General features: G+C 48.7%; 1 protein-coding gene and 1 long non-coding RNA gene across 3 annotated transcripts in view; one reads left to right on the forward strand and one right to left on the reverse strand.

Annotated features, from left to right (window-relative positions):
• LOC123625702 overlaps positions 1 to 2,236 on the reverse strand; it is a 53,342-nt gene extending 51,106 nt beyond the window's left edge. Inside the window, exon 1 of one of the 2 annotated variants that reach the window (XR_006730623.1) lies at positions 2,053 to 2,236. This is a non-coding gene — a long non-coding RNA (uncharacterized LOC123625702). Of the gene's footprint in view, positions 1 to 1,796; positions 2,003 to 2,052 lie in introns of those variants that run through there. The other variant, XR_006730622.1, reaches the window with a different exon arrangement.
• A 114-nt stretch (positions 2,237 to 2,350) lies between these two features.
• UPB1 (beta-ureidopropionase 1) overlaps positions 2,351 to 22,964 on the forward strand; it is a 31,635-nt gene continuing 11,021 nt past the window's right edge. Inside the window, exons 1-4 of the mRNA XM_045534218.1 lie at positions 2,351 to 2,544; positions 9,671 to 9,842; positions 12,346 to 12,433; positions 19,774 to 19,868. Coding sequence (XP_045390174.1) covers positions 2,441 to 2,544; positions 9,671 to 9,842; positions 12,346 to 12,433; positions 19,774 to 19,868 — 459 coding nt within the window. The 5' untranslated portion in view covers positions 2,351 to 2,440. The remainder of the gene's footprint in view (positions 2,545 to 9,670; positions 9,843 to 12,345; positions 12,434 to 19,773; positions 19,869 to 22,964) is intronic.

The raw sequence follows: 22,964 nt of genomic DNA on the forward strand, positions 1-22,964 counted from the left end.
GGGAGAATTGCTTGAGCCCAGGAATTCAAGACCAGCCTGAGCAACATAGTGAAACCCCTTCTCTACTAAAAACAATTAAAAAATTAGCCGAGCATGATGGCATGCGCCCATAGTCCAAGCTACTCAGGAGGCTGAGGCAGGAGGCTAGCTGGGTCCCAGGCACTGGAGGTTGCAGTGAGCTATGATGGTGCTACTGTACTCTAGTCTGGGCAAAAGAGTGAGACTCTCTCAAAAACAAGGAAAAATAAAAAATAATAGTTTCTACTCCAGCTTCAAGGTCCAGCTCAATGTCACCTCCTTAATGAATTTGTCCATGATCCCAGAGTTAATTCCTTCAACAATCATTTATTGAGTGCCTGAGCCATACAGATACAAAAGTGGGTCAGATCCACTTCCTGTCCAGAGTTCAGAAATAATTAAACAATAGTGTTTGACAAATGTACTAAGAGAGATATCTATGAAGGGCTGGTGGAGCCTAACTTTTTCTGGGGCAACTGGAGAAGACTTTACAGGGGAGGTAATGTTTCAACTACATCTTGGAGGATGAGTAGGAGGTCATAAAACGGGAGGACGGAAGGTGATTCCAGGTATGGAATCATTGAATGAGAAGATACAAAGGATGCTATTAGTTTTAGAAAGACAACTAAGGATAGACGTTGGAGGTGGAGAGACAAGTTAAGAAGAGTGGCAACAATTCAAGCAAAAGATGACATGATTGCAGGCATGAGGAGGGAGGGGGAAGGATTCGAACAAAATCTAGGAGATAAATTTAGCAGAACTTGATGCCTGATTGTATGGGGGAAAGAAAGAACATGGAGGAGTTGTGGATGACTTCCCAAAACTTCACATACGAGTGGGTGGTGAGGCCATGATGGAAATAGGGAACACAATACAGAAGATAAGAGCAGGCCTGAGAAAGGGAGGAACAAGTTTAGTTTGAGGTATTCTGAGGTGGAGTTGAAACCTCTTCCATGAGGCCTTCAACGATGTCCATTTCTAGGCCAGACATCACTCCTTCCTTTGCACTCTGTTGCACATTGTATACCTTTTTCGTGTCAAATTATTTAAATCTGCTGTACTTACAAGTATATATAAGTTTGTCTCTACTTTAAATCATGGACAAAAGGTACCAGGTCTCATCCATCTCTGTATTGCTCTTATGGCAGTGCCTCAAACACAGAAGGTCCTCAGAGTTTGTGTTCTTGAAAAGGCAGCTCCATCAGATACTAGAACCTGTCAGCTAACATTTATCAAAACAGGGAACAAAACTTGTGAATTGGTGGGTCAACATACAATACCTGAAGTATTTGGCCCTCCAGCACCTACTTTTAATGTGGCAGCCAATTCTGGATATAAATTAGTTCCCTTTGTGCTTATCTTACAAGCTAATCTTTGTATTCCTATTTTAAGGATAAAGTAACCCAAGGCCCCAAAGTAAGTGACTTTCCCGTGGACACAAGGTTTGCAAGTGGCTAAACCAGGATTAGGGGCAGACGGGTTTCTCCACCATGCGGCCTGCCCGAGGTAAGCGGGCCTTCCTGCCCTAATTCTCAGTCTCTTCTTTGTCCCCTGAGGGGGTGGCAGCTGTGTGTCAGCGGGCGCAGCAAGCGGGGCTCTCACTCCTGCCATGTCACCAATAGGCTAAAGCGCCCCGAGGGGCACACACACTGCAGATGGCAGAGCCGACAGGCGGCCGGGGGACAGAGGGCTCGCCCCTGCCCCGGGACCCCGCGTTTTCAGTGTCAACTCCACGCAGGCGCACGGGATCGCAGTCTTCCGTCGCCTCATCACCTCACCTTCAGCTCAAACGAAGTCGCGCCAGGTGGCGGCCAGGACTCCGAGCCCGGTACCTCGGGGTTCAGAACTCCTCAGACGGGAAGAGCCCCCGGCAGACGGAAGTGCTGCCTCCGGCCCGTGGGACGCTGAATCCCGCCCCGCCCCCTCCCGGGCAGTTCCGCGCGGCGGGCCGGCCCCATTCCGCGGACCCGAGACCCCGGTCGCGGCGGAACGGACCCCGGGAGGGACTGAGGGGACGCGCTGGGCGCCATTTACCTCAGACCCGCGCCTAGCTTCCCTCACTGTCTCTCCAGGACCTGGCCCGGACACCTCGGGGCAGCTGAGGGGTGCAACCTTCAGACAAGGCAGAGCGAGAGGGCCACGGACACATTAGGGCCGGGCGGCCCGGCTGGCGGAGGGCGCGTGTCCTGCCGCGTGCCGGGGCAGCGCTAAGGGCAGGGGGCGGGCCCACCCGCGAAGCCCTGGAGCGCTGATTGGCCGCGCGCTGCGGAGGCACGAGGAGGGGGCGTGTCCACACGTGAGCTCTCCCCGCGGAGGCTGCGCAGGAGGGGAGGGCGCGTGCCCGGGCCTGGCCGCCTCCGCCCCCTGGGGGCAAAGGGCAGGAGTCTGCGTCGGGACAGCGGCGCGCTCGCGGACTCTGGCCATGGCGGGAGCTGAGTGGGAGTCGCTGGAGCAGTGCTTGGAGAAGCACATTCCGCCCGCAGAGTTGCGAGAAGTGAAGCGCATTCTCTATGGAAAGGAGACCAGGTCTGGGGCCCGGAGGCTGAGTTGGGGGGTCTTGGGGCCGCCGAGTGCGGGTCTGGGGGAACAGGGGGAGGCCTTCGGGGTCTGAAGGGCTCTGAGGAGGCGGTGAGGAAGCCCTGAGTTGGCAGGCAGAGACCATGCTAGGTTTTGACATGTCGGCCCCCAGGCCCTCGGGGGTCGTAGGATTCCAGGGTGACCTTTACAAATCACTTCTCCCTTACGTTGCCGGAGCCGGATGCCTGGAACGGGAAGGGAAAGGACTGGTTCTTGCTTTGCGGGGCTTTCTCTGGCCACCCCGACACTCCTTCCCCTTTTGAATGGCCAGCTTCCTCCCCAGAGCTAGGCTTGTCCTCCAGCCAGAGACCCCTCGCAGAGGTACTGACTGTCCAGCCCCAGACCCTCCTTCCTGCAGTCACGGGGCCTCTGGCCACTCTTGGAGGTAGAGGCTGGCTGAATCTATTTGGTGAGGGAACCTTTCCCACTTAACAAACGTAGGAGTTAGTTGCCACACTCAGGGCAAGTGTTTTTTCCCACTCCCAGCAAGTTGTGTGCATCGCTAGGACTTTCTGAGGGCTGAGCAAAGCTGGAAAAGACACTTCCCCTTCCACCCTTATTTCTCTTCAGTCCAGTCTTCTCTGTGGCAACCAGAAGGATCCCGTTAAAATGTGAATCATATCCTATTGCTCCTTTGCTTAAAACTCTTTAAGGGATTTCCTGGGCTCTTAGAATGTCATCCAAGCTCTGACACCATGCAGCTCCTGACTAAATCACCTTCCACTTCCTTGCTCATTTGGTGGAGGCCCCTTGCCTCCCCCAATCCAGCCAGACCAAAAGCTCCATGACCTTGCAGCAGGAATTTGAACAGCTCACCTGTAAATGAATTGTGAACTAAAATAAAATCTTAAGGCTTCCGCCTCACCAGCTGACTGAATGGACCCCCTCCTGGCCAAGGGAATACCCTAAAACTGAATTGCCTGCCATGGGGAGGGAGGTCGGACATGCCTCACATGCCCCCCTCCCTTCTTGGAAACATCCTTTCTAACTCATTGGCAGGCCTACTGCTGTGCAAGACAAACCCACAGGTCCTCAATTTGCACAACAAATATATGTCTGGTCACTTGTCTCTGCTTAACAGACTTCTTTATCTAAAAACTTTCCAAGCCTTTAAACCAAGCTTCATTTTTTTTTTTTTTTTTTTTTTTTGAGACAGAGTCTTACTGTGTTGCCCGGGCTAGAGTGCCATGGTGTCAGCCTAGCTCACAGCAACCTCAAACTCCTGGGCTCAAGTGATCCTTCTGCCTCAGCCTCCCAAGTAGCTGGGACTACAGGCAATGTGCCACCATGCCCGGCTAATTTTTTCTATATATTTTTAGTTGTCCAGCTAATTTCTTTCTGTTTTTAGTAGAGATGGGGTCTCGCTCTTGCTCGGGCTGGTCTCAAACTCCTGATCTCAAATGATCCAGCTGCCTCAGCCTCCCAGGGTGCTAGGATTACCGGTGTGGGCCACTGTGCCCAGCCACAAAGCTTCATTTTTTTAACCAATTACAAGTCAAAGAGTCTTTAAACCCACCTGTAACCTGTAAGTCCCCCAATTTGAGATGACCCACTTTTTGAGACCATACCAATGTATGCCTCACATGTATTGATTTATGACTTTACCTGTAATTCCTGTCTCCCTGAAATGTATAAAACCAAACTATAACCCAGCCACAGCAAATCCACTTGCTCAAGGCATCCTGGGCATGGCTCCGAGTCTTGGTCCTCAAATTTGGCTCAGAATAAACCTCTTTAAATTACTTTCCATAGTTTGGCTTCTTTTTCGTTGACAGAAGGGTGTTAACTAGATCAGTGGTTCTCAGCCATAGCTTTTATGGAGTTACTATAGGGAGGCCAGACCTCAGATCCAATGGTCTTTTCACAGGTAGTGGATGGTAAAGTTAGCACAGCTGCCTTTTGGGGTGAGGTGGTACAGAACTTTGTCAGAAAGGGCTCTTCATACCCAAAGAGGGGCTGGATGAAGGCCCTTCCCTGTGTGCTCATGCTGCACTCTACTTCCCACTGCACCTGGAAAGACTAGTAACTAGAAGTGTCTTAGAGCTGGACTCCCAAAGAAGTTATCTTAAATAAAGCAAATGATGGCTCAGGTTTCTAGGGATGGGAATTTGTTTGTTTAAGGGTGAGGTGGGCATGTTCTCTTGGAAAAAAGATGGAGAGAGCTCATGGGTGTCAGGGAGAGGTAAAACAGAAGAGTCTTAGGAAAAGAGAAATGAGTTTCCGACAGAGGTGACTGGTTGGGGCACATTCTGGAGCAGGACTGAGGTCAGGCCAAAGATTACCATGCAAGACGGTTTTTACCTGAGGGTTTGCATCACTCCACAGTGGGGAGGGATGATGATGGGTGGTAAAATGGGAGCCAGCATCTATTGACTAGTGACTGCCCTGCCTCTTCCTGGGTTTGGCTCACAAGAACTGAGTAAGTGGACCCCGTTTTACTCTCCTTTTCCTACTCGCTTTTCTTCTGTTCCACTCAGCATTTACCCTTCCAGATTTTATCCCTAAGGTGTAAACCTTTATACTTGCTCAGTCCTTGGAATTTTGTGGGATTTGGCTATGAATGAGATTTCAAACTGAAGATAGAAATTTATCACTCATTTAAAAACTCTTCTCCCACTTGAACTCCTGTTCACTCCTCAGTGCACGACTCGGACAGGGCCGCTTCCGTCCCCCACCCCACTTGTCCTCAGCCCCTCCTCCAGACTCCCACTGTGCTCCACACAGGACCACCTTCCCTCCCAATTACAACACTTCGTAAATGTTTGCTAAGTGAATGAGCTAAATGGCCCTTTGTCTGTGCCAGACAGATAAAATCCCCAGAGAACACGGACTCTCAATTTTAAGACAACCAGAACCAAAAAGCATTCATTCATCTGACAAACATTTGTTGAGTACTTATTTTTGTTTCCGGCACTAGGGAGTAAGCCACGGTTCCTGCCCTTGGGTGCTTTCCATCTTTTGATGGTTGCCTTACATTGTGAGAGGAGGATGCAGGGAGAGCTTGAGAGAGTTTACATGTTTGGGGTTGGGGGAGGTCAGGAAGGCTTCCTAGGAGTGCCATGCTTGAGCTATATCCCAATGGAGACAGGAGTTTGTTAGGAGACAGGAAGGGCACATGTCCCCAGAAATGCCTATTTGGGGACTGCACATATGAGAGGGGCAGTCATGGAGGAAAACCCAGGAGAGGAGGCAGGGGTAGCCAGGGTGGATCTTGGGGGCTCTGAGGCAATAGAATTGTGTCCTGGTAATGGTGTGAGACTTCAAATTATTTGCCCTGGTGGCTGTGTCAAGAATGTCCTGGAAAAGGGTTTGGAAAAGTTCAGCTTTGGATGAGTTGAATTTGGGGTGCTATTTAATTCCCAGGGTGGCTGTCACAAACTACCACAAACTGGGTGCCTTAAACAACAGAAACGTATTCTCAGTTCTGAAGAACAGAAGTACAAGACCAAGGTGTCAGCAGGGTCACACTCCCTCCAAAACCTCTTGAGGAGAATCCCTTCTTGCTTTTTCTAGTCTCTGGTGACTTCTGGCATTCCAGTCTCTGTCTCCCTATGGCCTTCTCCTGTTGTCCCTGTGTCTCTCCTCTGGGTGTCTTATAAGAATACTTGTCATTGTGTTTACAGCTTACCCGGATAATCCAGGATGATCTTACCTTGAGATCCTGACTTTAATTGTATATGCGAAGACCCTTTTTCCAAGTAACGTCCCAGTCACAGGTTCTAGGTGTTAGGATAGGGACACAGTTCAACCCACTACAGGAATCCTTGGGGTCTCCAGGTGGAGATGTCTGGAGTGGTTTGCTGTGCTGAGGTAGGCTTTTTGGGGAGAGGCTGGGCTGTGAGCTCTCCTGGAGATGGTCTTTCCAGGGGAAGGAGGAGTGGGTGCAGAATGGGAGAGGCCCAGCCATTATGGAGAACCCAGATATTAAAGGGATTAGAGGAACTGAGACTTCGTTGGGAGGCTCCAGGTGAGGATGCAGGGGTGGGAGGATCCCAGGAGAGGACAGGGAAAGAAGAGTCAGATGGTGCAGAGATGTCTAGTAGGTGAGGACAGCAAGGAAGCCACTGGCTTTAGCAATGGCTGGTGGCAGTTCTTGAGGTGGGGAGTTGGAGGTGGGGTCTGAGCTAGGGGGAAGTGTGTGCGGAAGCTCCCTGTGTGGGGGAACAGAAAGTGAGGGACCAAGAAGGATGTGTGTGAAGTGCCCTCACGTGCTTGCATGCTCACCAGGCTCCTTGCTCTCTCACTGCCCCCCAGCCCCCCCCCCGTTGCTAACAGCATTAATGGTGGATATGGCGGCTCTGTAGGTGCTAATGGGGAGAGGTGTCCAAGCTATGTATATTGTGCAGTGGAAAAGGCAAGTTGAAAAGCACCAAATACAGAACGATGCCATCGTATTTGTAGTACACACACATACATACGAAAATGTTGGAAAGATGCATAAAACATTGCTAGAAGGGGTCGTCCCTGAGGTTTGGGACTGGGGTTTAGGGGTGGGATGAAGAGGGGAGGGAACTTATTTTTCATTTTATATCCTTTCCCACTATTTGATTTTCCCCCCACGAGCATGTGTTTCTTTTATAACAAAGCTGTAGTTTAATTATTTAAAACACTGCTGGTGAAGAGCCATTAGAGGGGGAAAGATGAAGTTGCTGAGGAGGCAGGAGCTGGCTGCCGAGAGGTCTGCCTTGAGCCTAGATGGGAGAGGCGGGGGCGTGGGTGGGTGTGCCAGGGCCAGGGCCAGGGCCAGGATGGGAAGTGAAGGGCTTTCCTCCTTGAAGTTGGAGGTGAGGCCCTGAGGGCTGGAGGGTCTAAAAGCCAACTACAGGGCCCAAGGCGACAGCCGGGGACATGAGACCTCCGTGAGATTGTGGCTCATTTGCTGGTCTCTGCCCTCCTGGGCTGCAGCTGATTACTGCCTGTCTTAGTCCTTTCAGGCTGCTGTAACAAAATACCACAGACCAGGAGGCTTATAAACCACAGAAATTTATTCCTCACAGTTCCAAAGGCTGGGAAGTCCAAGATCAAGGCACTGGCAGATTTGATGTCTCGTGAGGGCCCACTTCCTGGTTCATAGATGGCGCCTTCTCGCTGTGTCCACACATGGTGCAAGGGGCAAGCAAGCTCCTTCAGGCCTCTTTCATAAGGGCACTAATCCCATTCATGAGGGCTCCACCCTCATGACCTAATCCCCTTCCAGAGGGCCCCATCACATTAGGGGTTAGGATTTCAACCTATGAATTTTGACTGGGCATAAACATTCAGTCCACGGCAGTGCCCCACCACGTCCCACACCCCAAGCCTTTGGTGGGCACAGCATTCATTTATTGAATGTGTCTACACAGAGCACAGCTCGAGGGTCTGTTGGTTCTTCAAGATGAAATGGGGTAGGACGTGGTGATGGATTGCTTTGGATAACGAGAGGGCAGGGAGACCTTATAGGTGGTGATGGGACAGTGGGTGGGAGTGCTGAGGAGAGGTGGAGCCCCAAAGGTGGCTGCCCTGGACGGGGAACAGGCTAATCTGCATTGCCTTGGGCCTGGGAGAATGAGTGTCCCCAGGAAGCTGGGGGATGAGGAAGTGGGGAGCCTTGGGGCCAGCCAGGGTGGAGGCAGCATGCAGCTTAGATGGAGGGGAAGTTGTGCATCATGGAAAGATGGGCAGGGAGGCCCGGTGCGGCCATGGGTAGAGGTGGTGGTCACAGCCAGGTTTGCACACCCGAGGGAAGAGCTCCTCCACCTGGTGGCTTCCTGGTGTGAGACCACAGGCTGAGGGCAGGACCCGCCAGGACACTCCCATAGAGTGGTCTGGCTCCCAGGCCCACAGGCCTTAGACACACAGAGCCTTTCTTCTTTTTCTCCCCGTGGTGTCCCAAGTCTACTAGAATTGTACCTGCTGGAAAGTTTTGTGATTGTGTCCACCGCCGCAAACTTGCCCTGGGGCTGAGGCCTGTGAGAGGGGCCCTTCCGCCCGAAGGTGGGAGGACTGTCTGAGGCAGTCACAGCAAGGGGAGGTGCAGTGTGGGCACTGCTGCTATTTCTAACCTGCCGAAGTGAAGGGAAACTTGACTATTTGAAAAGCAGGCTGATTGTCAGGGGCGGAACCGAACTCAGAGCTGTCAGGGCCATCACATGGAAAGTGCCTGGCAGGGGGCGGCGACAGGGGGCTTGGGCTGACAGGGCTGTGATTTTGAAAGAAACGTCTTTAAGAAAGTGATTTAAAGTAGGAGAGAAATATTATTATTAGATAATGGCTGTCAGGTTATTTTTTGATGTGTTCTGTGGGTATTTCATAACCATCTCGCCCTTAGATGGTAAGCCCTTCCTGGCTGGGGGCCACGTCCCATGCCTCTGCGGGTTTCACCCCAGCTCCAGGCATGCAACACGCATCAGGTGGTGTTTGCTTTTTGGCCAGTGGTCACTTCAGTGGGAGGTGCTATACATAATCCTCTACCCCTTGTTAACAAACCACAAACCTGGATGAGCACTTGGGCCTTCGGTCTGAGCACCCAGACCCCACCAAGCCCACCCAGCATCGGGCGTGGAACTGGCCCCCCAGTGGGAGCAGCAGCAGGACAGGGCAGTGGGGATCCTTATTGGCCATAATGGTCTCAGCTCGTGGCTCCCCCATCCAGCCTGCCTCCTGAGCCCCGTTCTCCAAGCCCCTCTCTGTGAGCACAGCCTGCCCCAGCCCCTAGGCTCAGCTTAGCCCTCTGATTCTAGTTCAGAATCATTTTTGGGGATCTGCTCGCTCCTTTCTGTGCTGACTGCCGGGACTTTAATCCCTGCCCTGATTGCAGCAACTGTGTGACACCAATCTCTTGACTAGTCGCCCCTTTGCCAGCCTAAGCAGACAGCTTCCCCGCTGAGGTCTCCCCACTGACTTGGAGTGACATCCAGGTCCAGTGTAATGTCCGGTCATGGCTGGACTCTCCTGCTCCCCAGCCCCTTTGGGCCCTGGCACTGGGTGCCCTTTAGCCAGGACACCCTCACCGCTTCTTTGCCTGGGGTGGGAGAGGGTTTTCAGTGCACCAGACTGTGTCAAAATCATCTTCACTCTTCTTTCCTTGCCCATCTAGGAAGCTTGATCTGCCCAGCAGAGCTTTTGAAGCTGCTTCCAGGGAAGACTTTGAACTGCAGGGGTACGCTTTTGAGGCAGCCGAGGAGCAGCTGAGACGACCCCGCATCGCACGTGTGGGGCTAGTTCAGAACAGAACGCCCCTCCCCACGGATGCCCCAGTGGCAGAACAGGTGCAGCCACTTTTGACTGTAAATACCTAAACAGGGCTGTGGCCGTCCTTTGTTTTGCACACTCCTCAGTCCCTGGCTGGCCACTCCTTGGGCCTGTAGGCTCAAACACCTCGAATGGCAAGAGAGATGTTCCTGCCCTGGCATCCCTTCTTCTCCCCAGCCTGTGTCTCTGTGTCTCTTTCCTTTCTCTCTCTTCTGGTTCTTACCTTTCCCTTTTTTTTTTTTTTTTTTTTTTTTTTTGAGACAGAGTCTCACTCTGTCGCCCTGGGTAGAGTGCCGTGGCAAACTCCTGGGCTCAGGCGATCCTTCTGCCTCAGCTCCCGAATAGCTGGGACTATAGGAAAGCGCCACAATGCCTGGTTAATTTTTCTATTTTTAGCAGAGACGGGGGTCTCGCTCTTGCTCAGGCTGGTCTCGAACTCCTGACCTCAAGTGATCCTCCCACCTCGTCCTCCCAGAGTGCTAGGATTATAGGTATGAGCCACTGCACTGGGCCATTGGTTCTTACCCTTTCTATCCTTCCTCCTCACTATTCTTCTGCTTACTTTCCGACTATTGATCCGAGGTTCCATTTATCAACTGGGAGGGTGCCCTTTTGGCTGGCTCATCTGTTCTCTCCATGGGACGCTGCCTCTCAGTCACCTGCCAGGCAGCTGCTGGCCAGCACACACCGGTCAAGACTGTCCTCTGCCTTAATCCTAAGGGTGGGGACTCACTATACCCAGAAGTCTGTCAGCTGATGGTGCCTGCAGGCTTACAGGAATAGACAGAGATTTGCTTTTGACCTTACAGTTAGTAAATAAATGTGACAGCATCTTGTATTTCCCTAAAGAAGCATGTTGTCACAGGCACAGGTGATTTGTTTTATATACTTCTCCACAGCCTTCCTCCAGCTGCTCAAACTTTGAGGGCTTTCTCTGCAGAGGCTTCCTTAGAATACAGCGTGCTTGAGAATTCTTAGGAATTCTTGAGAAACCTGAGGTCACTCGGATTCCAGGTCAGAATCTGCGTCTTTCACATCGGTCCTCCCTCTGCTTTTGTTGGATTAACGGAGGTCTGGTTCTTGGTTTACTTTTTGTCTCTGGACTCACTGTTTGTGGAGGTTTCCCCATATTGTCAAGTCGCAGGGCCAGTGATGTTTTCTTCACCCCTACTGCACACAGAAGTATGCCCTGCGTATTGCCAGTGCCAGCAAATGTGTGTTCACGTGGCTGGCACCATCACCAGGTATCCATGGAGCCCTGGCGTGCACAGCCTTTCAGGGGGGGACGCTAAGATCATTGGAAAGAGTTGTGCTTCTGGGTGTTCAGCCTGGTGCCTTTGGTCTTTCTTCAAACAAACACTTCTCAGTGTCCCCTTGGGAGCCAGGCATCCTGCTGAGGACAAGAAAACAATGAGGATGCCTTCTTCCTGCCCCTAAGGAGCCTGTGGGGTCCTGGGAGTGACAGACTGGAAGAACAGTGGCACACAGTGGGAACAGCCTTGCCGGGGGGCTACCAAAGACCAGGGCTACCTCGACACTTGGCCCACAGCTGGAGAGTCTGCAGAGGCTTACAGGCGACATGTGACACTGATAACAGCTCCAGGAAGACTGGATGGTGGGGAGGGAAACACATTCCTGGCTGAGGGCACAGCATACACCAAAGCAAGGGGATTTAAAAGAGCCAGAAAGGTGAGGTGTCCCATGATAAGATGCAAACAGTAGTCAGATATGGTGGCTCACGCCTGTAATACTAGGCGTTTGGGAGGCTGAGGCAGCAAGATCATTTGAACCCAGGAGTGTGAGGCCAGCCTGAGCAACATAGCAAGACCGCATCTCTACAAGAAATAGAAAAAGCTGGGTGTGGTGGCTTGCACCTGTAGTCCTAACTAGTTGGGAGGCTGAGACAGAAGGATGGCTTGGTCCCAGGAGTTTGAGGCTACAATGAGCTATGATCGTGCTCCTGTACTCCAACCTGGTTGACAGAGTGAGACACTACCTTTAAAAAAAAACAAGAAATAGATGGACACAATAGAACTAACAGGACAAGGCTCGTCCAGTGCCTTGACGGCAGGACTGTCGAGAGTAGACTGTGTCCCAGGCTGAGGGAGCAACTGACCCAGGGGTTGTTTGTGTGTGCAGACCCTGCTTACGGTAAGCAAGCACTGTCCTCGTTCACACCTCTCAGCAACCCTGCAGAGCAAGTGGTGGTTTCCCCAGCACCAGGTGAGGAAACCGAGGCAGCATCCCAGTGTCTGTGAGCCTCTGCACTTCCACCTTCTCTTGCAGGTATAGGACCTGACAAGAGAACCAAATATTGGAACCTCCCTACCCTACTCATCTTCTCCCACCTGGCCAGGTGGGGGTTTCTTTTTCCATGTACATTGTGATGAGATCGTAAAAATTACATTACCAATAGAACTAAATGGATTTTAATCCTTGATTTAAAAAATTTTTTTTTAATTTCTTTAATTTTTCTTGTTGAATTAAGCAGAATTTAATCCTTTCTTTCTAAATCGTCAGGTCGCTGCCCTTCACAAACGCATAGAGGCCATCGTAGAGGTGGCTGCAGCGTGCAGAGTCAACATCATCTGTTTCCAGGAAGCGTGGAGTAAGTCTCTTTTGTGGCCCTTTCTCTGCCGCCTTCATACAGTCGTGTGTTATCTCCATGTTGCCAAGAGTGTCTGCTGTCAGATTGTCTAAAAAATCTCCTTTGTTTTCTCGGCCTTAGAAAGGTTCTCTGTCAACATCACCAGGAACCCAGGGCCCCCGGCCTCCCAGTCTGTTGTCTGTTCCTGTCAATTCTCCCTCCCGAATCATTCTGAATCCACTCACTCCTCCCCACCTCTCTGTCACTGCTGGGTCCCAGCTACCAGGATTTCTCTCCCGACTTTTGTAATTCCCTGCAGCTGATGTCCTGTGCCCTCCACTCTGGCCTTTCTTCACCACCAGACAGCCCAGAGCCGGCCTCCCTATGAGAACATTCCTGGTACCATGTACCTTTTTTTTTGTTTAATTTTTCTTCTTATTTTTTTTATTTAGAGACAGGTTCTCGCTCTGCCATCCAGGCTGGAGTGCAATGGTGTGATCACCGCTCACTGTAACCTCAATCTCTTGGCCTCAAGCCATCCTCCTGCCTCAGCCTCCCAAAGTGCTGGGATTACAGGTGTGAGCCAGCACACCCAGCCCCTGTACCTTTGCTCTGCGTTACTTTTTATTTTTATCAGAGTTATGCATGCTCGTGGTTTAGTCAGATGGGGTCTACAAGGTCTGTTACCAAAAACACAGCTATTCTCCCCAGAGGCAGCTACTTTCAACACTTAACTGGTTCCTTTTGAATTTACCTTTTGTTAGTGTTGCTACTTGCCAATTTTTCAGTTTCTCCTCACCTGTCGACGTCCCCCTGAGGAAGAAGTCAGTATGGTCCCTTCGCCTCCTCCTGGCCCTCTACATGCACGTGCCCTTCCTGTTCCGTCCCCCCACCTGTTCTCTGCCAAGCCATTTTGTCAACTTTGATTTCTTTTCCTGAATAATTTTCTGTTTTCCCTGGAGTTTGCCTTGTTTTCTACATTTTACCACAAGTTCAGCCCCATTCTACCAGTTCCTAAACCCCTGTCGTGTGTTTCAGACACCGTCTAGCAGTCTCACCTCTTTGCAGGTGTCTGCCCCAGAGCCTCCTGACTGCTCTGGTCTGGACTGGGTGCCCCCTCTGCTGGTCACACGGTTGTCATCCTGGCATCTCGCCTTGCCATCATCCTGGAGAGTCCCGCAGGAGTCCCTTTGCCTTGCTCTTGTATTTCTCCATTCCCACATCTTCCTCTTTCTTGGTTTACACCCTCATGTGGGTAAAAAAGTGTAGTGGATTCTTATAATTTTATGTCGCCTAGGCATCTATGTTGAATACAAGTTTAACTTTCTCATCCCAGACTTGGGGCTCAGTCACCCTTGACACAGTGTCCAGTTCTACATCATACTCAAATGGCTCGAGCTGGTGGCCAGAGATTCGAACAGAGAAGCATCTCTCCTGTCTAGTAGACTGGGCTCCCCGCTTTCCTGCCACTTCCTTTAAATGGACAACCCAGGCGTTTGCCTGCTAACTTAAAGTGACCACACTGTCTTCCCTTATATATACTGCTAGTTGCCATGCATTTTTCTCTCTCTGCTTAATTCTTCATTTTTGCCTCATGTGACCGAGGGACAGAGGAGTCCCCTCCCAACTCATTGTGCCCTCCCTACCCAGGATCTGTAAGTAAAAATCTTTGAACTTACTTCCTATTGTGGTAGTATGTTGAATTTGTACCTTTCATCAGAAGAACCAGGGGCTTCCCCCGGCTGTGTTTTCCCCAGGATACCAGGGAGAACACAGGTTGGGCTTGCAGCTCCAGAGCAGTGGTTAGGCATAAACTGGACATGGGTCAGATGAGCCAAAAGGGGATCTACAAGGATAAATAAGTTTCCCATGTGAGGGACCCCTGGTCACAAGTCAGACAACTGGGCATCGGGCCATCCTCCAGGTACAAGAAGTATCCCGTGAAAGGCACGCTGTGAACGCAAGTCCAGCTCCCCTTCATTTCCCTTGAGAGCAAGGTTGCCGGCCGCTCTGGTACTGGAGCCCCCGTTTAGCTGGAGGCTCTCAAAACAAGTCGTTCCCTGAGAAAGAGCACATAGGAGGGGGCCAAGCTTGGTGGCTCTTGCCTGTAATCCCAGCACTCTGGGAGGCGGAGGCTGGAGGATACTTGAGGTCAGGAGTTCAAGCCCAGCCTGAGCAAGAGTGAGACCCCATCTCTACCAAAAACGGAAAAATTAGCCAGGAGTCATGGTGTGCATCTGTAGTCCCAGCTACTCAGGAGGCTGAGACAGGAGGATTGCTTGAGGCCAGGAGTTTAAGGTTGTGGTGAGCTATGAAGATACCACTGCACTCTATCTGGGCAACAGAATGAGACTCTATGTCAAAAATATATATATATATAAATATATATATATATGACAAACTTTGAGACCTTGCCTATCTGAAAATATATTTCTTCTACAATTTGTTTGATAGTTTGGGTATCAAATTTTAGGTTAGAAATCACTTTCCTTCAGAAGTTTGAACACATTGTTCCATTGTCTTCTAGCTTTGGGTATTATTGACTAGTCAAAGCCATTTTGAATTATAACCCATTGTCTATGACTTGTTTATTTTTCTCTGGAAGATTATAGGGTCTTCTCTTTTTCACTAATACTGTGCAATTTCATAATGATGTCCCATTGTGTGTATCTATTTAAATCCATTATTCAAGGCACTTGGTGGGTTCTTTCAGTCTAGAAACTTGGGTCCTACAGATCTAGGAAATTTTCTTGTATTATTTCATTAGTTTTTTTTTTTCTTTTTTTTTTCCTTTCTCTTCTTAATAGTCCCATTATTAGGATGTTGGAACTCTTATTAGGATGTAAGGAACTCTAGTTCCTTAATTTTCTTATGTATTTCCTCCTAGTTTTTATCTCTTGGTCTTTTTGCTCAATTTACTGGTAGATTTGATTCAATTGGTCATTCAACCCTTCTATTTGGTCTTTCATTTCTGCTATCATATTTTGAATTTACAAGAGTTCTTTTGGTCTGAAAGTTTCTGTTTTATTACATCTTGTTCTTGCATCATGGTTGCAATATCTTTTCTTATTTCTAAGGATATTAATATTGAGTAATTTATATTCTCCCTGCATGGTCCCTACTTACTCCAAATTGATCTCCTTTTTTTTTTTCCCCTCTGATTTTATGTTTTAGGAATTGGGGATTAAAAAGCTGATTGCAAACTCTGAGTTTGTGGAAGGGACTCACCCACTGAGCTCCATTATAGGATAATCTGGTTTAGTGGTAATTCCCAGGTAATCCCAATGTTAATATCTCCGGGTCTTTTCAGACTGGTCAGATTCCCCAGAGGAGATTCTTCTTCTCTGTTGCCAAGAAGGGGAAGAGGACAAGGGTCCACCATGCTGATGTTTACTCAGTCTCTCTGTTCTGACACTTCACTTACCTCTATCTGTCTTGGCTTCCCCAAGACCAGAGAGCTTCTGCTGACCCGTATCTGGACAATGAGCCTCTAGCCTCCTGCTGGGATAGAAGGGGCAAGTCCCGGCCTCTTGGAATGGAGGAAGGACCTGGGCTTCTAACTGCTTCTTAAGCATACTTGTATCCAGCCCTTGTTTATCACTCCTCACCACTTCCCAGCCTCAGAGGTGCCCTGTGCCTCTGGTTCCGAGCTCCTGAGGGGGTCACGATGGAGAGTGGTGTGCTTCCCCGCCTTCTCGACTGCTGGCGGGACTCACTTTTCTTTGATCTGCTAAGATATGTATCTGCGTCCCTCTGCTTTCCAGCCCCTGCTGTTCTGGTGCTATTGTCCCCTTTCTCGGTGCCCCATCTTTGTAGGGTTATACCTTTGAACATCCCTTATCTTGCCATGCTGGTGAGGTTTCAGGAAAAAGCATGTGTCTGTGTCCGTCCTGTATCTGTACCCAGAAGTCCATGTCATTTTCCTATTTTTTGTTGCATTTGCACTTTTACTCTTATTGGTGCGACTCTTGATTTGTCTGCCATCTCCATTAGACCATAAGCTCCCTGAGGCCAGTGCTTGTATTTGTTGGTTTGTTTTTCCCATCCCCACCCCTGTTTTATCTTTAGTGGCAAGAGCAATCCCTGGTGCTTGATAGGTACTGAAAAGTATGTACTGGATGGTTTAACTGACTTCTTCCCTTTGTTGCATCTGGAACTTCCTCTCATCCATCAAGGCCCAGCACAGACACCCCCTCCTTCGTGGGGCCCTGGGGACTCCCCCATGCAGGGCTGAGCACTCTGTCTTGCCGGCTGTGTGGCTGTACCAGGGTATAATTCACTTACTTTGGTCTAGGCTGGCAGTTCCTGAGGGCAGGGTGTTGGTCAGTGAGTGCAGAGCCCCTTCCCCTCTGGTTTGAGAACTATAGTTGGGGCTTTGCAGCCAGCCTCACCCAACCTCCATTCCCTATCCTTCTTTCGAAAGTTTGTTTATGTGAGCATGCTTGTGTGAATAGGAGAAACAGCCGTTTATTCTCTGGGGTCACTTGACTCATTCCTAATGCTCTGAAAGCTGAGAATTAATGGCCATTAAGGAACATTTTTGTTTTCAATAGCTTTTCTGTTGACTTCCTTAAAATAGTTCATCTCTCTTCATGGAAGGCAAGGCTGGGGAGGCTTGAGCCTGGCACGAAGGCCCCTGAGACTGTTGCTGGCAGTGCCTGCTGCCCACATGGGCAGCCAAGGTGGCGATGGTGCCATTGGTGGTATATTCACTCTGGCATACTCTTAGGACTAGGCTTCCTGGGACTGGAGGGAATTGAGAGGCTGAGGCTTCTTTTCTGTGAAACAGGAGGGTCACACCAAGCTCAGCATGTGAGTGGCATCTGGGAGATGTTGGCTACAGTTGTTATTCCTAAACAGGCCACAAACCCCTTGCCGAGGCCAGTTAAACACTGTCCAGTCGCATCATGCAGCTTCCTGCAAACCCTCCTCCAAAGTCAGTTCAGAGCCTGCGGAACAATAGCACACATCTGGAAACTTCCACTAGGCTATTCTCTCCAAAAGAAGAGGACTTGGGTTATTGTAAGGCAAGAGATCTAAAGAGTATACAGAATTGGTCCAGACAAGGAATTTATACTCCACACCACGAGGAAGAAGCAACACAGCCCAGTTGGAAATAGCCCAGTAGGAAATGGGTGAAGGGTATGAACAAGAAAGTGAGGGGGATGAATCCAGAATGGCTAGAGGACATGTGACAGGGTGCTCAACCTCCCTGGTGAACAGGGAAACCTTTAATCACGTGAGACACCAGTTCACACCAGCAGACTGGCAGATACTGAAGATAACTCCAGGTGGTGCAGATGCCCCAAGTGTAGCTGCAGCTGAGCTGTAGAGCAGCATTACACACAGTGCCAGACACACACAGCCAGAGGTCCTGGTGCCCACCCCCAGTGCAGTCCCCTCCCTCCCCTGCACAGGAAAATGCCGTTTTGAACCTCGTGTGCATGGAGATGACAGACATCTCTGAGCTGTCACTACATGTGTTATTAGCACTATTTAGAAAAAAAAAGCAAACAAAAACTAATGAGTTTAATGAAATTTCCTTTTTTAAAATCAGCTTTCTCAGGTTGAATTAAGAATATCTTTATTTTATTTTATTTTTATTTTTATTTATTTTTGGAGGCGAGGTCTTACTGTGTTGACCAGGCTGGTCTCCAACTCCTGGGCTCAAGCAATCCTCCCGCCTCAGCCTCCCAGGTAGCTGGGATTATAGGCATGCGCCACCATGCCTGGCTAAGGAAATTTCCTATTAAATTAGCCCCTGGTGGTGTCTAGCCAAAGATCACAAGAATAATGGCATTTATCCTTGAAGTTAAATCCTGTCCAGTGGTTCCCGAAGTTCTTGTGGGGTCATTAAGTGGGTGGCTTTTCTTATTTCTAAAGAAGCTTCCCTGTCCCTGGGAGGAGGAGAGTGTCTGTGGTGACACAGTAAGGGTCCCGGCACCATCCTTAGTGGCTCTCTGGTAGTTTCCCCAGTCACAGGAGCTCCACCAACCTGCAGATTGGCCAGCAGTGTGAGATCTGCTAATTGGAAACTCTTTAAATTTTATTGTGGTAAAATGTACATAACACAAAATTTACCATTTTCACCATTTTTAAGTGTGCAGTCTGTGGCATCTAGTACATTCACGTTGTTGTACAATCATCACCACCATCCATCTCTAGAACTTATCATTCCAGATTGGACCTCTTTTTTTTTTTTTTTTTTCTTGAGACGGAGTTTTGCTCTATCACTTGGGCTAAAGTGCTGTGGTGTTACAGCAACCTCAAACTCCTGGGCTCAAGCAATTCTCCTGCCTCAGCCTCCCTAGTAGCTGCAACTATAGATGTGAGCCACCACATTCAGCTCCTTTTTCTATTTTTAGTAGAGATGGGGTCTCATTCCTGCTCAGGCTGGTCTTGAACTGCTGACCTCAAGTGATCCTCCTGCCTCTGCCTCCCAGAGGGCTAGAATTACAGGTGTGAGCCACCTTGCCCAGCCAGATTGGACCTCTCTACCCATTAAACAGTAACTCCCCTTTCTGTCCTGCCCCAGCCCCTGGCAAACCATCATTTTACTTTCTGTCTCTATGAATTTAACTAGTCTAAGAACCTCATATAACTGGAATCCTATAGTATTTGTTGTTTAATGTCTGTCTTTTTTCACTTAGCATGTTCTTCAGGGTTTACCCATGTAAGCATGTGTCAGAATTTCCTTCCTTTTTAAGGGGGCTGAATATACACATACATACCACATTTTGTCTATGCATTCATTTGTTGATGAGACACTTGGACTGCTTCCACCTTTCGGCTGTTGTGAATAATGCTGCCATGAACCTGGGTGTGCAAATACCTGTTCAGATCCTTTCTACAATTGTTTTTAACACTGTAGGAAAGACATTTGGCCCAGCCCCTTGTTTTGCCATGAAGCCCAGAGGGTAGAGTCTGCCCAACACCCACAGCCAGGGGCAAGACTCAGAAGCCAGGCTATGGTACTCCTGGGGCCATGTTCTTTTTTTATCTATTTATTTTAATTTATTTAGAAATGGGGTCTTGCTCTCTCACCCCGGCTAGAATGCAGTGACACTATCATAGCTCACTGCAGCACTCCTGGGTTTAAGCTTTCCTCCTGCCTCAGCCTCCCAAGTAGCTGGGACTATAGGCACCATCACCATATCCAGCTACTTTTTTTTCCCTTTTTTTTTTTTTTTTTTTTTTAGTGATGGGTTTCACTATGTTGTCCAGGCTAGTCTCGAACTCCTGGCCTCAAGTGATCCTCCCTTGTCAGCATATTCTCTTGCGGTGATTTCCTGCTGCAGATTGCAGAGCCCCTCAGAGGCCATGCATGTTGGATATGATTCTGACCTTTTTCCTTTATACAGCTATGCCCTTTGCCTTCTGTACGAGAGAGAAGCTTCCTTGGACAGAATTTGCCGAGCCAGCAGAGGACGGGCCCACCACCAGATTCTGTCAGAAGGTAGGACATTAACTGCTCCTCTGGCAACAGCTGCCAAATATGTGCACGGATCACCGAGCACAGCCACAGCTGTCAGGTGTGGCCCTTCACCATGGAAAATGCACCCATTTGGTGCTTGTTTTACCAGATAAGATTAGATAAGAGTATTTGCCCCCTTTTATTTATTTATTTTTTATTTATTTATTTTTTTTTTTTTTGAGACAGAGTCTTACTCTGTTGCCCAGGCTAGAGTGCCATGGCATCAGCCTAGCTCACAGCAACCTCAAACTCCTGGGCTCAAGCAATCCTCCTGCCTCAGCCTCCCAAGTAGCTGGGACTACGGGCATGCGCCACCATGCCTGGCTAATTTTTTTTTCTATATATTTTTAGTTGTCTAGATCATTTCTATTTTTTTTTTTTTTTTAGTAGAGACGGGGTCTCGCTCTTGCTCAGGCTGGTCTCGAACTCCTGAGCTCAAACGATCCGCCAGTCTCGGCCTCCCAGAGTGCTAGGATTACAGGCATGAGCCACTGTGCCAGGCCCATTTGCCCCCTTTTAAAGTGTACTTTTACTTACAATTTTAAAGTTTCAGGCCGGGCATGGTGTCTCATGCCTGTAATCCTAGCACTCTGAGAGGCCGAGGCGGGCGGATCGTTTGAGCTCAGGAGTTTGAGACCAGCCTGAGCAAGAGCAAGACCCGATCTCTACTAAAATTTAAAAATATAAAAATAAAAAAAATTAAAGTTTCAGAGGCAGAGGGCCTTTAGTGGTTTTTCAAGCGAGGAAACTGCAGCCTAGGGAGGGTGATTTGGAGGTACCTTCTATGGTAAGTTCCATACCTTGTGAGTGGCAGAGCTGGAATGCATGGACTCCTGGTCCAGGGCTCTGCCTACTCTGTTGCAGCTTGCTTGGCTCACAGAAGCTTCAGTGCATGGCCTGTCTCATCAGTGTAGAAATTAGTTTTGATTTTTTTCATTAAAACCTCATAATACATGTTGTATGATTGCGCTTATATGAACTGTCCAGAATAGGCAAATCCATGGAGACAGAAAGCAGATTCGTGGTTGCCAGGGGCTGGGGGTGAGGGGAGAAGGGAAGTGACTGCTAATGGGTACAAGGTTTCCGTTCAGGGTGATGAAAATGTTCTAAAATTAGATTGTGGTGATAGTTGCACAACTCTGAGAATATACTAAAACCCACTGAAGTGCATGCTTTAAATGAGTGACTCCTTGTTCTACCCTTTCCCCCTTCTCACTACTGCACTTGACTTGTTTTTTTAAAAAGAGTGAATTTTATGCTATGTGAATTACATGTTAATAAAACTGTTATCAGAAAAACCCATAACATCCCAAGAGATGGCAAATGATAATTTATCCTTATTCTTACCTCTAACAAAAGACTCTTTTCTCTGTATTCAGACTATATACATATACTTAGGGGGCTTGGGGCAGAGCTATAATCATGGTTACTTAATCAGTACTGAGCTGTGATTCCAACCCTCGTTGTTCTCAGGCTATAGAGAAAAAATTCCCTCATTCACCCGGTTGTTGATCCTTGCCATGGGGACAAGAGGAGGGGACTCGTTAGGGGCTTCTGCAGGTAAAGCCTGAACCAGGGCTGGAGGAGGGATGTGATGGGAGCTGGTGCTGGGGGACACCTTGTCTGTCCCGATGCAGACTGGGGCCTGAGGCCACCCTTAGCGTGGCTCCTAGCGTTGCCTTCTGAGTGTGCGTTTCTCTCTCTCCTGTCATTAAGGCCAGAGGTAATGATGGGCTAATTAGAGTTGAGAACAGATGACCAGCTGGGGCTGCTGCTCCTAGTGGTCACCAGGTCCTGATGTCCTTATTTGAGACAAAAGGAATTTGGTATCAAAGAGCTTTATGGAGGGTATAGATGAAAAGTATGATTATTATTTTTTTTTTGAGACAGGGTCTTGCTATGTTGCCCAGGCTGGGCTTAAACTCCTGGTCTCAGGTGATCTTTTTGCCTCAGCCTCTGAAAGTGCTGGGATTATAGACGTGAGCCACTGTGCCTGACTGATTATTCTTTTTTTTTTACTGTGGTAAAAAGCATATAAAATTTACCTTCTTAACCATTTTTAAGCATACAGTTCAGTAATATAAAGTATATTCACATTGTTGTGCAATAGATCTTCACAACTTTTGCATCTTACAAGTCTGAGACTCTATACCTGTTAAACAATAGTTTCCCATTCCCCCAGCCCCTGGCAACCACCATTCTACTTTCTGTTTCTGTGAATGTGACTACTCTAGGTACCTTATATAAGTGGAATCAAATTGGTTTTAGGGGTTTTTTTTTTGTTTGTTTGTTTGTGTGTGTTGAGACAGAGTCTCGCTCTGTCACCCTGGGTGGAGTGCTTTGGCATCAATTGTAGCTCACAGCAACCTCAAACTCCTGGGCTCAAACGATCCTCCTGCCTCAGCCTCCTGAGTAGCTGAGACTACAGGCTTATACTACCACACCCGGCTAATTTTTCTATTTTTAATAGAGACAGGGTCTTGCTCTTGCTCAGGCTGGTCTTGAACTCCTGAGCTCAAGCGATCATCCCGCCTCGGCCTCCCAGGGTGTTAGGATAACAGGCGTGAGCCACTGCACCTAGTCAGAATCATACAGTTTTTGTCTTTTTCTGACTGGCTTATTTCATTTGTTAATAGCATCAGGTCCCCAAGGTTCATCTATGTTGTAGCATGTGCCAGGATTTCCTTCCTTTCCAAGGATGAATAATATTCCATTGTATGTATATACCACATTTGGTTGATCCATTCATCTGTCAGTGGACATTTGGGTTGCTTCCATCTCTTGGCTATTGTGAATAATGCTGCTATGAACGTGAGGGTACAAAGATCTTTTGAGATTCTGTTTTCAATTGTTTTGGATATATACCCAGAATTAGGATTGCCAGATCATATAGTAATTCTGTGGTTAACTTTCTGAGGAAGCTCCCTATGCTTTTCTAGAGCAGGTGCACCATTTTATAATCACACCAGCTGTGCACAAAGACAGTGAATATTCTTATTTAGCTAAGCTTGAGCATTAGGGCAACACGGTATTTAATATTCCAAACAACAAATCCGAGTGATAGCTCTGACCCCAGCC

Source organism: Lemur catta, chromosome 21 (genome assembly GCF_020740605.2).
Source record: "Lemur catta isolate mLemCat1 chromosome 21, mLemCat1.pri, whole genome shotgun sequence".
In the NCBI taxonomy this organism is placed as follows: domain Eukaryota; kingdom Metazoa; phylum Chordata; class Mammalia; order Primates; family Lemuridae; genus Lemur; species Lemur catta.